The sequence below is a fragment of the Amblyomma maculatum genome, chromosome 6 (assembly GCF_055883805.1).
Source record: "Amblyomma maculatum isolate TAMU_Amacu chromosome 6, ASM5588380v1, whole genome shotgun sequence".
Taxonomy (NCBI): domain Eukaryota; kingdom Metazoa; phylum Arthropoda; class Arachnida; order Ixodida; family Ixodidae; genus Amblyomma; species Amblyomma maculatum.
The window spans coordinates 21,485,505-21,502,158 of NC_139349.1; the positions used below are offsets into that span (position 1 = coordinate 21,485,505).

Sequence of the window (16,654 nt, forward strand, 5' to 3'; positions counted from 1 at the left end):
AGATTTTCAATGTGAAGTTGTAGAAAGTATATCCGATCATAATCCAGTCCTTGTTGAATTTTTCGTTGGTTGTGATCCTAAAATGCCAGCATACAAAGTTGTCACAGACTTTTTAAATGCCGAGAACGATGGTGTTTTTCCTATGCTTGAGGATTGCTTTCATGTTTTCCTGCTTTCTAACAAGTTTTGTGCCATGGCTGTGTTAGTGGGAAACTAAGTGTGTCTTAGTGCATATCAAAGATTGTGCAGAGCAAGTGTGTGAAACGCAATCCTAAATTGGACTGACGAAGAAGATGATAACGCCGGACGCGGTCCAAGCTCAAGCGCCTAGGCTCCCTAGCCAGGGAAATTAGTCCACGCACTTCGAATTGTGCGCTGCACTCATTACCGCGCGTAACCAGCAGACATTACGCTTGCGCCATACTTCCGACGCTCCTCGTGCGCTGAGTTTCGGTTGCATGCTCAAAAAAAATAAAGAAATAAATAAACGTAAGTTGTCATTGTGCTGTAGAGTTCTAGAAAATGGCTTTTTCTTCGTTTCAAAAACTGATATGGCATCGGCTCGTTGACGGCATCAAACTGGCTATTGTTACTAACCAACCAGCTAGGATAATTAAGAAGTTATTTTTGAATTTCTGTTAGTTACACTGGTAATTAGAGCTGTTTCACAGAAATTTATGTCCTTTAGCGCCGAGAGTACCTTCCTGCAAGTATTGTTTTTTTTGTTCTGAATCTAATATTTTTTAAATTACTTAAATTCTTCCCTGAAACACGCTGCATATTAATTATCTCATCCAAGTAATTTGTAACACTCCTGTTAAGCTTTGGTTGTGGGCTTATGATTGCGTTTTATATGCATCAGTTTATAATGTTAATAATGAGGTAGGATCACCACTTTTCGTCTCCAAAGCATTACAAGGTGCTATCACTGAAATCCCTCGAGCATCGACGAAACTGAGTATTTTCCTCCTTTTACAACTGAAGCAGAACTTGACAAATGCAGACAAACTTCCAGAAAACGGTGATAATGAGCTTTACGAACAAAACGCAACCTTTACGATTCCATTACGGAAATGCAGAACACACATTAAAACTCTCCCCTAACCTAAAATGGCATACGCATATTGGCACTGTATGCGCAAAATCATTGCAACTAATAACTTGAAAATGGTGCTACTAAAAATGCACGCTAACTGTTAATAGGTTATTTGTCAGGCTATTGCTTTAATACGCGTCAGTCGTGGGGTCACCTCATTTTGTGCACGACAAAGATAAACTTTAGTAGGCGCAGAAAAAAACCTATCAGGTTTATTTTTAACCGGTATGATCGCCACTTTTCGCCTCCAAAGCATTACAAGTGGTTATCACTGTAATCTCTCGAGCATCGATGAAACTGTGAGCAGCTTATCATGCTACACAAAATTGTGCACAATTTTGTTTATTCAACTGCCCCCGTTTCATTCACTGCACACGCGATCCGCCGACCAATCCTATCAATATTATACCGTTAAGGTCCTTACTTGATTGCCACGAATTTATTCTTTTTCCGTACAAAGTCGAGATGTTGAATAAGCTTGTTTGCTGGGACACCTACCACCTGAGTAATTTGTTCAAAAAGTGCTTATACCTATATGCGCTGTGATTTTCATTCCTGCTTTACGTAACCACTACTGCAATGTCTGAAATCTGAGACAGCAGTATAAATAAATAAATAAATAAATAAATAAATAAATAAATAAATAAATAAATAAATAAATAAATAAATAAATAAATAAATAAATAAATAAATAAATAAATAAATAAATAAATAAATAAATAAATAAATAAATAAATAAATAAATAAATAACATGTCACACCCGCACATCAAATCGTTAACCAGGCTAAATTTCTAGTTGTTCTGGCAGTGATTTAGCGCACATTTACGAAAACAAATTAAAATATACGTCATATGTTGACGAAAGCGCCCGCTGCTTTAATGAGTGGTTACGGCAGTACTGCAGAAAAGTATAGAATAAGGAAAAAATGCGAATCTCGCGCGAAAATCTGCGTAAAAGAACTTGTAGTCCAAGATTTGAGTAGACCGCGATTCTGGACAAGAGTGGAAGTGATAAACCTAGACTTTTTGTTAGAGGCGCATCATATTAAAAAGTGGTCCGATCGTTGCTTCGGCGATACATATGCACTCATATATTCTGGCGAATGTGATTATTTTTTTAGATTCATCTCCTCAATAAATGTTGTTGCTTGATTTTTATCCTGTCTGCTCGCATGCTCGCTTTACATTTCATGTATGCATGAAAGGCATGAAAAACAAGGCATGAAAAACAAGGCATGAAAAACAAGGCATGAAACCAAGGCATGAAAAACAGACAGTAGTCGAGTTAATGCCACCTCTTCCGTCTCTTGACCACTTTTTACGATAAATCCTTCACATATGCCAGCAACTGTGGCGCCTTTTCTTTATTATTCATTTTGCTCGCGGTACAATCTAGGTGTCAGTCCGTTATAATCCTGCTCCCACACCATTTTCTAGTGTAACCAATACACAGGTGAGCACGGAGGATTCAGGAGGTGTTTAAATATCCTTCGCAGCATTGTAATCGCGTGACTGTTCACATGTACTCCTACGTGCTTGCATTGGGGAGCTTCGTATAAACAGCGCTAACTGTGAAGCTGCGCTAATCAAGCCTACAACTTTCATACTATCGCGAGCGTCGTGAGTTTACCTCGAATGGCAGAGCGCAAAAAATATTACAGCTTTAGCTGAAAAATGCTTCTGAAACTAACTCTTCGTTATGCTATGCGGTGCATCGCTGCAACCAGCCTCCGAACGTATTTTTCCCGCCTATTTCTGCGGGGCTTATCGCTTGAATCGCGCCTCTCGGAAACCAGTTCTAATCGGTAGTCGAACCATGTCCAGGAATGCTTTTTCACGATTCAACGCATTCAAATCATACCTCGAAAGAAGCTCGTAAAGAAATCTATCAATATTAGAAGAGCAGGAATTGTGGTAAAATGCAGGCGCCTGCTTGTAATGCAACCGCCGCGTCTGGGATTCAATTTATAGATCCTGTGCGCAGGACCCGAAGGTCATGAGCGCTGAGCCAACGTGGCAGGCGTTTGAGCACGGAAAAGTGACGCTGAGTAAAGCTGCACAGAATTTCAACACTCTATAGAAATCCACTGTCCGGCGCTTATGGCTTTGTTGACTATTTGCTGGCAGCGTGAAGCTCACTCATTTGGCCAAGGAAATTATGTTTCAAAGTAGGAGTCTAATGTTCGTAACGCTCGGTTGACATTCATGATGTTAAGGATCTCGAAGTCTCCGTGATCACCGTCAGGAAGTGCACACAAATGTAGCTCAGGCTTAGAAATCCGCGTCTAAATCAATCCTGATACCATGGTATGTATCGCTTTCTGCATTTCGCTTTTTGACACGTTTATACAGTTAAAATATTCTATTTTAGGTCCTTCAATTTACTTTGGGGGAGATACCCATGCAATCCTAGCGGCCTGATCAGAAACAGGCTTGCAAAAAGACGGAAGGAAAAGTCTAAAAAAGGCAGAAATCAAAGGAAAATCGGCGGTGATGCCATATGTGCACAATATTTCACACAACTTGAATTGGATGGGAGAATTTAGTGTAGTCACGATCTTTACAGCATCGTATAAGCTGGCGCAACTATGCCCTCAAGTCACCAAAACAACTCAAGAAAAGTAGTCGTGAAAGAATAAGAAAGCATGCCAAGGCTTTCTGACGGACGCGCCGGGGTGCTCTACAAGATACCACCAGATTGTGGAAAGAGTGCTTATGGAATAATAGTTCCATTAGCATGTTAAAGGCTAGGCGCCGCGTGAAGCAACGTGAAATCGCACGACACCTCTTTACCGACAAGGGAAGGATCTAGCTTTCCAAAGGTTCAGCCTGCAAAAAATGTAGGCCACGACTGACTTAGATTAGAGTGTTGGGAAGGAAGCGAGAAATTGTGGAAGCATACTGAATATATACGAAAGGTCAAAACTGTATCAGTGACTCACCCATTTCGCTGGAAGCAGTATTTTTCAATAGGATGCTGTAAAACTCTGTCTTGTTGAGTAGGAAGTAACGAAGATTTCTTGACGTGAATGCTCGATGTCTTTTTTCTCTCATTTATCCGCTGCCGTTCCTTCAATAACTGGTTTTCAAGCTTTCAATTCTCCTGCATCCCATTCGTTTGTCCTTCGCGCACCTCTACAGTGTCAGATGGACCTGCCGAGTGCGATGAGTACTAAATACGGAGCACTCACCCATGAGCACCCGCATGAACAAAATGTTTTCTGCTGTAGTCGTGCGGCTACGCTCATATATATGGTGGTGACTTGTTAATACCTAATGGTTTACTCCTTGCAGTAGTCCAAATTTGTGGATGAAAACGCAAATTTCTGATCAGTGTTCCTTTACCACAGGGGGTTTCTTTGCTGAGTAAACAGTGGCCGAAACAAAATCACGTCCTTGAAAGTTCGATAGTTTATTGACAACCACAAAAGGACTAGAACTGTTAGCATCACCTCGAGGACGTATTCACCAGCTCCTTACAAATATGTTGCCACACATGTACATGGCGACATGCAACACATCCTTCTTCAACACGCGCGCCAGACATCTGACAGTCATGTGAAGCCTCTCCGGTTTAGCGAAGTTGTGCCAAGCCTAGCCATTAACGAGGTTTGCACTCATTGGCACTGTAATTAGAGACCACAAGCCGGCAGCGTTTACATATCTTTTAAGTGCGGTTCACAGCTCCAGGCTTCGCCAGGCTCCTTCGACGTTACCAGCTGAGGCCCGATTTTGACGAAAAGTATTGGAAATGAAGTGCCCCATTTACTATATGGAATTATCTATATCGAATTTTCTCTTTGAAAGAAAGCATTTTCTACGGTGATACTCCGAGCCAGGCAAAAGACAGAAGGAATTAATGCGACATCAGTCATTTTTTTTATTTTTTTTTTCAAAATGAAACCCCCCTTTTTTTAAGATTATTGTAGTTCCCTTTTTGGCTGTCATATAAAACAGGGCTGTACAAGCAGAAGGCTAGAAATTACAGCTACGGTAACTTCGACGAGAACTTCTGTAGGTGACACACCAACCTTAAATTCTGAATTGTTTTTTTTTTTTCTTATTCAGCATATATTGAGCTATTTCCTGAAACCTCAGCTCTGCACCACCAGGGCATTTCAGCGTCGAACAGAAATGTCTTATAAGCGAAGCGCCCGCGGCTGGGCGGGTCCCGAGAATCGATCCTGCAATGTATTGATGAAGTGTAACGTAGGTGGCGACGTGTTAGGTGTGAACCACTCCTGAACCTTTCACGGCTTTGAACATAGGCTGTGTGCACTCTGCCATACATTTGCTACATGGCTTGCACAAAATGAGGGCGTATAGTTGCGAATGTGACTGCGGCGAGAACAATGGGCAGCCATGACGAGCAAGCGACGTTGGCTTGGGAGATGTAATTGCTGCCGACTTCGTTTGTACTCGACGGTGATATGTTCGCAACGGAGGCTTTCCTGGATGGCGTCGTTTGTTCCTTTTCACCTGATGCCGTCTTATCGGGTCTGCAGGAAAAAAAAAAACAGACACAGAGGAAATAGGTCAGCCCAGCACCAAGAGTGTATAATATTGTTGCTTTTTTGCTCAGGCGCATCTTAGGTCTCTCCTGCTTTATATACAGCACATATAATGTTGCACAAGAGGTACGAAGCAACAGAGTAAAGAGCAAGAAAGATAAGTGAGCATACCTTAAGTAAGGCTATTTTGCTTGTATGGAACTGAATAGCCAAACACTCCTCCCTGTTTGGCTCAATGCCAGCCACACACCAGCAACATGGGGGATGGTGCACGAGGTCGGAAGAATGTCTTAAGAGCTATGATTTCAATCAACATTGATGTGAAGCTAGTGTGCAAGCCACAAGATTTTCAGTTCAAGTCGTATTCGCTTAGTAACCCTATTTGGTGAAAATGTGGAAGGCAGAACATGGGGCAACCACAATGTTAAGTTAACGTCCGCTTATATGGTCTGCATTGAGAACAACGGAAAAATGTTCACGTGGGATTATGTAAGTTCAAATATCTAGAGAAAATACCAGCTCTGAAACTTACATGTAGTGTAAAGCAACTTGTAAGGCTCCAGTGCCCACAGGAAAAATAATGGACAGTGCCCAGCGCGGGACCGAAGCGTCACAATTCCCTTCGCCAAGCACATAACACATATTCACATAATAATACAACACATAATTTGCCAAATCCTGTCTAGCTAGGTAGGCAAATCAAGGGCGAATATTGAGGAAACGAGCTCAACGAATTAGGCGAAGCCCTAGTGTACATCGACATACGTATATTTACATACCTGTACTTAAGTAGAGACATTTATATCTAGTTGGAATCATTTTGTAGCGGTAAGGCAAAGCCATTTATGTAAAGACAAAAATTTTCCTAGCAAAGCCATTTATGTAAAGACAAAAATACGGGATACCGTAGATTAGTAAGCACATAAGGTGCAATAATAAGCAAACTTTTTCCATAGTTAAAGTTCAGCTCTTGTCGTTGTGTTGCTGCTCTATAGGAGTTGTGGGCACGAAGCTATCCTACCTTTCTAGTACTGTTTGCCGTGTATCCTGACAGTATTGAGGTAGAAGCCATACTTTCAGTCGTATGCCTCTCCGCCGGCTCACGGTAATCGGCCTCAGAACTTGATCGCATATCTACCGTCATTCACGAGAAAAACAGTTGTCTTCATACAGCAGCCATCCAAGGATTTGCTGAAGTGCTCTGAACGTTTGCACGCGACGCTTATCACTTCTGAGATCAGGGTCATTTATTACACAATATTTTTCGCTACAAATAGTTGACCTAACAACAGCGACTACCAACAACATTGATACCATGACGACCACCACAGTGTGTCTACGAAAGACAGAACTGGATCAGGTCGATGGAACACTGATGATAATGAGGCGAGCGTAAAACGCTAAAATGTCGGACTGTAAGCGCAGTTCATCACTTCGATTTCGAATCTTTGACATCATTTCCTTCACCGAGCAGCAGCACTATTTTCTCCTGCAGTATAAGTACCACCCGCGTGACAAGAAACTTGAAGAAAAAAAAAGTATATGAGCAGCTATATAAAAATGTTCTCATTTCTTTTTAATATGCTGCCATCGTCGAGTGGTAGTCAGGCAGCAAATTTTAAATGCAGACAACATAAAGACTGCAGTGACGCAAGAGTAAATACTTGTGTGGTAATGATCAGTCAAATTGCAATGACCGGTCATCAAAAATTGAGGAGAACACCTTTTTAAACCATTACCCTTCGGTAAAAAAGAACACTGAACAAGGGTAGAGGGGGAACCTCACTTCGCAAGTCGAGAAAGCATTTCGACAAGTGGACTGTCTACTCACCGCTTGGGTGCCAGTAATACGAAATATTAATTGTTAAAACTAAAGATATGACTTCCATCCTCCAGCAGCTATAACTTTCTTTTTTTTTTATCTCTGTTTTTCTGCCAGAATCTTCTCGTGCGTGTTTCTTTCGTCCCCAGTAACCTTTTATGCCACGTTAATTGCCAGTTAGCCGGTAACCTGTCCTGCTCAACAAAACGTTTTGAGTTGCTAGTACACCTTATGATCTCTTGCACTTAATTTTGTTCCGTTCAGCCTTCAAGAATGTTATTTTCTTTGCTATTTCCTTAAGCAATTCCCTAATGCCTTGTTTTTTCGCCCAGCGCATACATGATGGACGAACCCAGAGCACCAAATGAGTATCCAGGAAGGGGAAAAGATGGCCCCTTCTTTTTCGAAGGAATAGCCCGCAATGGCGGTTAGCGTATACATAAGGAAAGCCCCTTTGTCAAAGCGCCAAGTTGCGAACTCTGGTGGAAAGTATCTTTGGCAATTATTGCATAGGATCAATGCGGGAGTCGTGCCTACTACAATTAAGCTACGATCCAGTGTCAGGTTTCGCAAAGCTGTTTCCCTTGAAAACGTTGTTGACCTTTCTTTTTTTTTTTTAATACATACGAGAACCAATCGTGCAAGGATGTCGACGAGGCAATCCCATTAGTTTTGCATGAAAGAAATATCACATACGAGATGACTGCTTTTAGCCTGTCTCTCTGCATTTCTGCTGCTAATTTAACCTCATCACTTGGGATCCATCACTATGAAAAGTTTTAACTGTTAAATCTAGAGGTATGACTTCCATTTTGAAGCCTGAGAAAGATTTCAACGTTACCATCGAATGTCTTTATCGCCTGCAATTTCACATTAGAGGATTGACTGCAATGCCATGAGAACCAGGCTATTGTCATTTTCTGAAGAGATTCCTTCAAGGGGCATTTAACATTGCAGCCTTGGGTTGTATTTGAAAGCACAATCATGTAAATATAAAATTCAAGGGCGCCCATAAGCGTGTAGGAGAGGCTTCTCTGAGAAAAACCTGCAGTTCGCTGCCAAGAGCAAAAAACTAAGGAGATAAGCATGTGCGGAATAAATGACCGGTGAGGTTATTTTTCGAGCCCTCACTTACGAGGCTGATGCTTTGATGCAAACATTTCTAGGTATGACCGAAGCAATAGCGCTACAAGGAATATGTATGTACAGCATCACGAGACAGGAAGAAAGCAACGAGGATAAAAGAGCGCGATTGCGTAAATGGTATTGGTAATGCATTGAATAATGTTGAGCAGCCTTGGAAAGGAGCAAAAGTTTACGCTTAGTAGTGAGTCGCTCAAAGCATTTAGGTAATACCTTTTCTCTGGAAAATTGGTAGCCGCCTATCCGCATCATCAAAAAGAAATTACGAAGAGAATAATAATTGACGGAGTTGTTATAGCAGAAATACTCAGATTATGATTGGGAACTTATAAGCATCCCACATGAGGAATGAAGTCATATAATGGCTGGCTGTATTTTATTGGCGCTCACCTATGGGGCATAAATATGAAGGATGAAGAAGAGGTTGGTACTTTGGCTAAGGAGAACGTACCGAGATAAAGAACAAGAACTGAAAGATGTAACGTTAAAATACATGGAGCAGATGGGAGCAGAGTGAGTTCGTACAAATATATGAAATAATAATTCATAGTCGGAACCAAGACGAATTGCGCTTGCGCAGGGCGTAAGTAGTGCTTAGACAGGAAACTTGCTCTCGCTAAGAGTTACAGTCTCGATTCCAAGAGAACGAAAGCGTAGCAAACCCCATCGGAGGTCCAGGCGGGCGATGATATTCAGAAGTTTGCGGATGTCAAGTGGACGCAGCTAGCACAGGACAGTGTTAATTGGAGGAATAAAAGAGAGGTCTTTGGACTGGAGTGGACGTAATTAGACTTGTGACAAGCATAATGTTTATAATGTGCGCAGCTAATAATCCCTAATCAGCATGGACGCATTGAGAAGCGAAGTATGGGAGACGTAATCAGGTATGACATGTAGATAGGAGTAGCATTAGACATTTTCTGGGGGTGTTTGCAAGTGTCGCCATGCAGAGACAATCAAAAATCGTTATGTAACGTCTTTTTTTGTTGGTTTACTTTTTTTGATTGAGTCTATAGAGCCCACTATATGTATGTAGATACCAGCACTGCGGCCACCACGTTTTGTAGCTTGGGTATTGCTTATCTGCTTACTTCTAAAATATCTTTCAGGATAATTCTTAGTAGTAAAAAATTACAAAAGAACTGCGTGACGAACTCTGGGGCTATTTCTCTGTGAAGCGAAATATACTTTTGAGGCAATGGTAGGCATAACGTAAAGCCTCCGGACGAATGGGCAACGGAACAAACGCGTGTGAATGACGGTCCAGTGGAAATCGAGAAGAAATCGGGAATCATGGGTAGGTCATGTACTGCAAATTCAAAATAACCGATGGTGCAGTTGCGCTTTTCGTACTAGAAGTATTATGGCCAGCATTATTCTTTGGAGCATCTGTTCTGCATGAAGCGAATTATCTCGCCTCCTACCTAAGCGGCCATGCATACTGTATTCGCCCTGGGAGGTCATGTGCACAAAGTACGCTCACAAATAGCGGCAATAATGTTTCCTATACGATCGTCTGCAGAGAGAAGAGAAAAAAGGATTTGTGCCACCTACCCGAAGTGCTGGCTGAGTGATCAACCTCGCTGGTCTGCGAAATGACTAATGCAATTATGCTGTCTCGCACGAGTGTGTTACGATTCTGCTTCTCTTTTATGACGCTAACTGCCAGTATTTTATGGTATCAGGAGTGTACGGGCACGAGTCAAGATGTATTCATGCAACCGGTTGGTGGTCTCGGCTTCCCGACAGCACTCCTCACGTGTTCGACCTATCGCTCCTATTTGGCATGCAGCATTCAGATTAAGACGTTCCGCCACGAATGTGTGCACGGCTCTTCCGAAAAGCGTCTGATGTGGCATGTCCTTCCTTGCATCTTTGGCATCGAAGCGATCACCTCTATAAAGTGAGGACACGCTGGATGCTACACCATTTTCTGTCATTCCAGGATGTTTTCTGAGGAACCTTTTTATAATACTGACGGCTTCTTGTAGCATTCTCAAGGATAACCTGATAACGACGAAATTAGAACTAGATGTGATGCTCAGGCTCTGTGCATGGGATGCCCACGTGAACATGAGTCTGGGCATTTCACACACCAACGACGAAGGTAGAAACAAGGCTCGAACCGCGAGTATGAGGCGCACTTGGATATGGTCGAAGATGTAATAGCTACACCGTAAAATGTGCGCAAAATACGGTAGTGGAATGCGAAGAGAGGATACTGAGAAAACAGGCGTAGGGAGATGAAACTTAGCGCAGGAGTGTAAAAGCCTCTCCGTACAATGCATTTATTTCATTTTTAACACTCACCGTTTCAAGAGAATAGGCCTCCACAAGTCGCAGAAATTATTCCGCTTCTCAGTGCCGGCGGTGTAGTTGTGAGGCCGGAGGTACATATACTGCTGTTTGTTCTTGGAGTACAGAGGCCAGTCGGTGCTCGACTCTGGAACGATTGGTTTCCTGCGGACAAAATCGGTACAAGACTCAGTGGATTCGTTTGATAACGGGTATTTCACTGATGCCTGTAAAGATCAAATGTCTTTTAGATCACTATCGGAAGCCTACTTAAGCGGCTGGCCGTAGCGCGTGATTAGGTCGTTTTGAGCGCTCAGTTTCCAAAACATTTACTTTTTATTTCCTTCAACTAATTTTTTTTTTTGTTCAGTGCAGCAATCCTATGAGCTATTCTTAATATAGAATTGTAATTATAACTAATATTTTACTCCAAATGTCATTTGTTGTGTTTTGTTGTTGTTCTTCGCGGTTTTGTCTATTTTTGATGATTTCTCTGTAACACACTCTAGCCTGCCCCTCTTTATTTATTATCGTCGTCCGTGAGGGACTGAAGACGTATTTTGTATAAACGTAAATAAATATGATGATATACTTTTATTTGCGGAGCACAGTCGTATATTTCTATAAAAGCAGCTACGGCGAACATTTGCACCTCCTGTTTCCGGCGCTTTACTCACGTTTAATTAAATCAGTGTGTTTTGGGATGTTTGAACGCAGGAATACGCACTGGCACTAATTTTCGCTCGTACAAGCACATTTAATGATAATTTTTTCTCTAGAACTGTATCCAAACGGAATGCTCTAACTTCTATTTTTTTTTTTTTCTCTGTGGTAATATTACAAGGCAACTCGAACATCACTTGCTTAATTAATGGGTTTCTTGTTTTGTACTACGATCCCTGCCTTTCATTGTCCACTTCTGACTGTGAATTCTTGTGTTTTTCTTCTCTGCTAATATTATCTGCATATATGATTGTCATTTCATGTCTTGAACAATGTTTGATTTATCTATCCTGCTAGGGACTACACATGGTCTGCATTACTGAAATTAAAAGCTGCAACAAAGGAAATGTGAAATGAAAGAAAAATTCACTTTACCCTGTTTTGATGTAAGTGGAAATTGTAGTCACTAGCTCCTTCATGAAGTCCTCTTCCTCTCTGGTGTAATGCGTCATATTCAGCTCATCTTTAAGAACGCGCCAAAGCTGTGGCCGGTGCTTCTTTTCTTCCTTGAGGAACGGTAGCGCACCCATAGTGATGAACAAGTCCTCGGCGTGGAAGACGCCTACCCAGTCAGGCCACACGTTGAACGAAGACCTGTGCGCATAAACATACCTGTACGTCTTGATTCCCTGAGATGAGGCCTTGTCGGCGAAGAAGACAACGGGGCAATAGAACCCACCATCACTGATTATATCACTGAAAAGTGCAAGCACTTCTTCCCGGGTGTGCTCCGCAGAGTAGTCTCCAAAATAATGTTTGACAATCCCTCTCGCAGTTGAGATGGGTAAATTGAACAGGGTGCTGACGCCCAACGTCATAATGAGCCTGTAGTCACCTGTCAGAGAAAAGGCGCCACCGGAATTATCCGCAAGCTTAGCAATATTGTACGCAAACACGGAGCCCTCATTAGCGACTGTTCCCAGGAACACTTCCTTCGCAGATATTTTGTCGGCCGCATTTGCGAGTAGTGGGTCAAACGGGATATAGTCATCGTCTTTAACAGGTGGAAAGATCTGGTTTTGAATTCGTTCTTTCGCAAGCCAGTCGTATATTTCTCGAGCGTCCGCCTTCTTCAGGCAAGCTACAGACTCTTTGAGCTGCTCGTCAAGGCTCCTCGTACCGTCGTAGCAGCCAGCGGCTCCTGCCACAGCTATGAATTTGCCTGAACCTTTGTACGGCTCCCCCACAATCATTGACATTGTCGAGCCGCTCTGAAGAAAGATCCTTTTGAAAAGATCGTGACCCCGCGGAACTATCGAGTGCAATGCGGCGGATATAGCTCCTGCGCTTTGGCCACCGAGCGTAACCTCGGCTGGGTTCCCTCCGAAAGAGGCAATATTTTTCTGCACCCACTGTAAAGCCATGTGCTGGTCCCAGAGACCCCAGTTACCGGGAAACTCCTTTCGGCCGGCGGTCAGGAAACCGAAAATGCTCACTCGATAATTGAATCCGACTGCAATCACGTTGGAAAGCGAGACGAAGTTGGACAAGTCGTGGACGAAAAGCATCGAGTCGCCCCATTGAAATCCGCCGCCGTGAATGAACACAAACACAGGTAACTCGGGCTTGCACCGCTCAGATGCACCACACACCGACGCAGGTCTCCAGACGTTGATGTAGAGGCAGTCCTCCGACGCGTGGGAATTGTCGATCTTCGAATCAACTATGAAAGGAAAGTCAAGCTGCATGCACGGGCTCGACTTCTTCGTCGCGTCGTACGTTCCATTCCATGGCTTCGGAGGCTGAGGTTTTTCGAATCGGAGATCCCCCATGGGAGGCATGGCGTACGGTATTCCGAGAAAGCTGTCCACTTCATGTCCACTGAGGATTTCACGTCGGCCGGCAAGAAGTCCGTCGGTGATCCGAACGAGAGGAGAAGCGGCTGTGTTGTTGGCAACTTCGTTTGCATTAGCCCGACACAAGCACGAGACGCATGATAATACGACCGCCAGCAGCGCTGTTTGCGGCGGCGCCATGGTGTGACGGAGGAACAACAATCGCTATACGCTGGCGCGCCAGCTTCGCGCGTCAAGTTATAGCGTTCCGCCTTCCGAGATGATTCGCAAGCTTCCAGGCGAGACGAGCGGCGGGCGGCAAGAAAGGGAAAGGCCTTTGTTAATTTTTTTTTCTCTCTTTCTCACTAGTTGTGTGTTCCTTCACGGAACAGGTTTCCGATCAACTAATCGTCCTACCCTTCAGAGGAGGAGCACAGATCCCTTCACCATGGCATTGACTTGTGGGTTATAAACCTGCTTGATAGCTAGGTTATGTGGAATAGGATACGAAAGGAGCAATGGCAAATATATTTAGGGCCCTCTATGCCAGTTCACGTAGACCCCTGCCGTCGGCACTGACGCTTCACCTGGCACAAGTTCAGAATCGGTGTTTGCGTGATAAACATTCTTCATTGTCAGCGTACGGGGCATGGTAGCAGAATTAGCACCCCGAGGAGCTTGTTTTAGATGGTGAAATTTCCGAAAAGCAATTGAACCCCCCCCCCCCCCCCTCCTCCTCCTCCCCGGGTTTTTTTCTTTTCTTTAGTTAATATATGCTTGCGGACCCTCATTGTAAATCAAGTTGCGTTCCGGTATGAAGGCGGAATGCACTTTTGCGCTCTATACGAGATGCCAGATAAATAATAAAAATAAAGAATTGCTTACGGGATGCCTTGAGCGTGGATCCGTTTATGGCGACCGTCGCCTCCTGCTACGATGAGCAAACTTTTGAAAATGTATAAGTGTCTGCTGCTATTTCGCAAATGATTTTGCGAAAATCAACGACGACGCAAGCAACACCTTGCTTAACTCATGGTGCAAGACAGCACTGAAACTTGGCAGCTTTGAGCAAACCTCTCGGATTTTGAAACCTCATGGTACGAACGTCGATGCTGTCGAGAGTGCGGTCTTTATTCGCATGTTCTGAAACATGGATATTATCTAAACCTTTCGTGCGATCTGGTTTATCGCGGGATAAAATTACGCTGATTAAACATCTTATCAATATTTTTACTACTCTGCAACACCAGCCACACGTTGCGGCCAAAGCACGAATGAACGCAACGTCGAAAAACGTAAGCTGCTCAAACGTTGCACATCACATTATGGCGAGTAGAGATGCACAAAACAAAATACCCCCCCCCCCCCCCTTCCCCCGCTTTTCCTCCGTTCCACTCATGCACGCACATGAACAATCTCAATACTTACGCAAACATTTTCCATTTTCGATGTAAGAACCGGCTAAATAATCGGACTGGTTAAAAATTACGCATTTCGTTCCTGTAATTATCACTTAGCGCTTGGTGCTTGGGCTTGTGGCTAAATATATCAGGAACATCGGCGCTCAAAGTAAAAAAACGCGCGAAATGGGGCTGGCACCACCGTCAAGGTCGCATCACGAAAAGCCAGAGCGCCGCCAACCGCGGCTTGTTTCACCGAAAAACTTCCTCATCTTTGTGTTTATGCCTTTATCGCTACTTGCGAATGCGGCGGCACGTGGGCGACTTCTTTTTATTAATCGTCGACACTGAGAGTAAGCGTTACAGGCAGCCCAAACGACGCGTGATAGGCTTTCTCCATCTCTTACTTTGTATATGCAACGCTGGGAGTTCACTACGCATGGATGACCAGCATTTCCGCTGGAAGGCCTCGCGGAACGTGAGGTGAAAAATTTATCGCGCAGATTTCTACTCACGGCCCTCAACGCCGCTTCATCTCCTTGACTGCGATGAAGCTTGAAATAATGATCCATCGCTACTCTCTGCACTGCTTTGAAAATACTTACGAACTTGCTGTGTCAAGCGCTTTCGCGCCCTGTCGCCTGTGTTCCTGCAGCCTGTGCGCATAGATAATTACCGCACCGTAAGCTAATATCATCACATGATGATCACTCCTTCTTGCTTTAGCATATCCATTTTAGATTCCAACGTTTCTAAACGACTGGGTGATCTCGCCTTTTTTTTTCACATTCTCGGTGCCACCACGTCCTCCCATTAACAGATGGTCGCTAACGTTCGTGGGAAGCAGCAAGCATTCATGAAAGTCAGGGAGCCACACACTGCGTGTGAGCAAGCGCGTGTGATAAGAACAAAGCATAATTAGTTTCAAACAGCCTACATTCAAAAGTACAATGTCAAGATCACCTGACGTTGTATCACAAATAATATCGGCGCAAAACATGGGCTGCCTATCTCATCGTTGCTGAGAGGGCCGTCGTATTTTCCCGATCACTTGCTCGATAAGTTCCTCAAGCGGTACTGCGCCCTGTTTTATTGACTTGAGCAGCCTTTGTCACAAGCTGCATTTTTTAGACGCAGAGCGCGCTCGGATTTCCTTTTCTCGATGTTTCTTGACCTCTGCGAGTCGCCAAGCATAAGCGTTCTTTCCATTTTTCTTTTTCATTGCTGAGAATAGGTCGCTCCATGCCTCACACAATTTTGTTTTGCTTTTTCTGTTTGACGCGCCGCATTTCACACACTACTTCAACGACGATAGCTAACATACGCGCGCAGAACCAAGGATGCACAAGGTGAATCAGACAGGGGAAATAATGCTACCGATATGGATATGCACCTGCTGATCGCCATTCCACCGAATCTGGGGATGAATCAGTGCGGAGTGACGCAAGAAGGTACCTCGATATCGTGATTCGTGTCCTCTGCATCAGCGTGCTACAGGTTTGAGAGCCATGGCGCTCCGCATGTGCACAGGCACGCGGTGACGCGTTCTCGCTAAGTGTGATTGGCATCATGCGATGACGAAAACACCGATTACTCACTCTCTGTGCGAGGCTACTAGTCCCACCAAAAAAAAAAAAAAAAAAAAAAGCATGAAAATTTGTGTGATCTACGGGGCCGCAAACTATGCTGCTCTTTCTTTTCACACCGCTTTTTGAATCCCGTCCGGAGTTGTACAATGAATATGCTCTGCCGCGCGCTATTCGAATGGAAATGAGAGCGATAATATTACGTTGAATTTAACGGTTTGACAAAGTTTCATACTAAATAAAAGACAACAAATAGTGCAGAAAAACGAATATTGTTCTTCGTTTTCAGCGCAGTTTTTTTT

At 43.6% G+C, this 16,654-nt stretch overlaps 2 protein-coding genes across 4 annotated transcripts in view; one reads left to right on the forward strand and one right to left on the reverse strand.

Moving 5' to 3' along the window:
- LOC146185226 (acetylcholinesterase-like) overlaps window positions 1-16,654 on the forward strand; it is a 332,565-nt gene that overhangs the window by 186,952 nt on the left and 128,959 nt on the right. The window lies entirely within an intron of this gene.
- Window positions 4,506-13,647, reverse strand: LOC146185235 (cholinesterase-like). The gene is made up of 3 exons (XM_084605491.1): window positions 11,967-13,647; window positions 10,884-11,033; window positions 4,506-5,596 (listed from the first exon to the last, which is right to left on the reverse strand). The coding sequence occupies exons 1-3, from the start codon at window positions 13,565-13,567 to the stop codon at window positions 5,392-5,394; spliced, it is 1,956 nt and encodes a 651-aa protein (XP_084461617.1). The 5' UTR covers window positions 13,568-13,647; the 3' UTR covers window positions 4,506-5,391.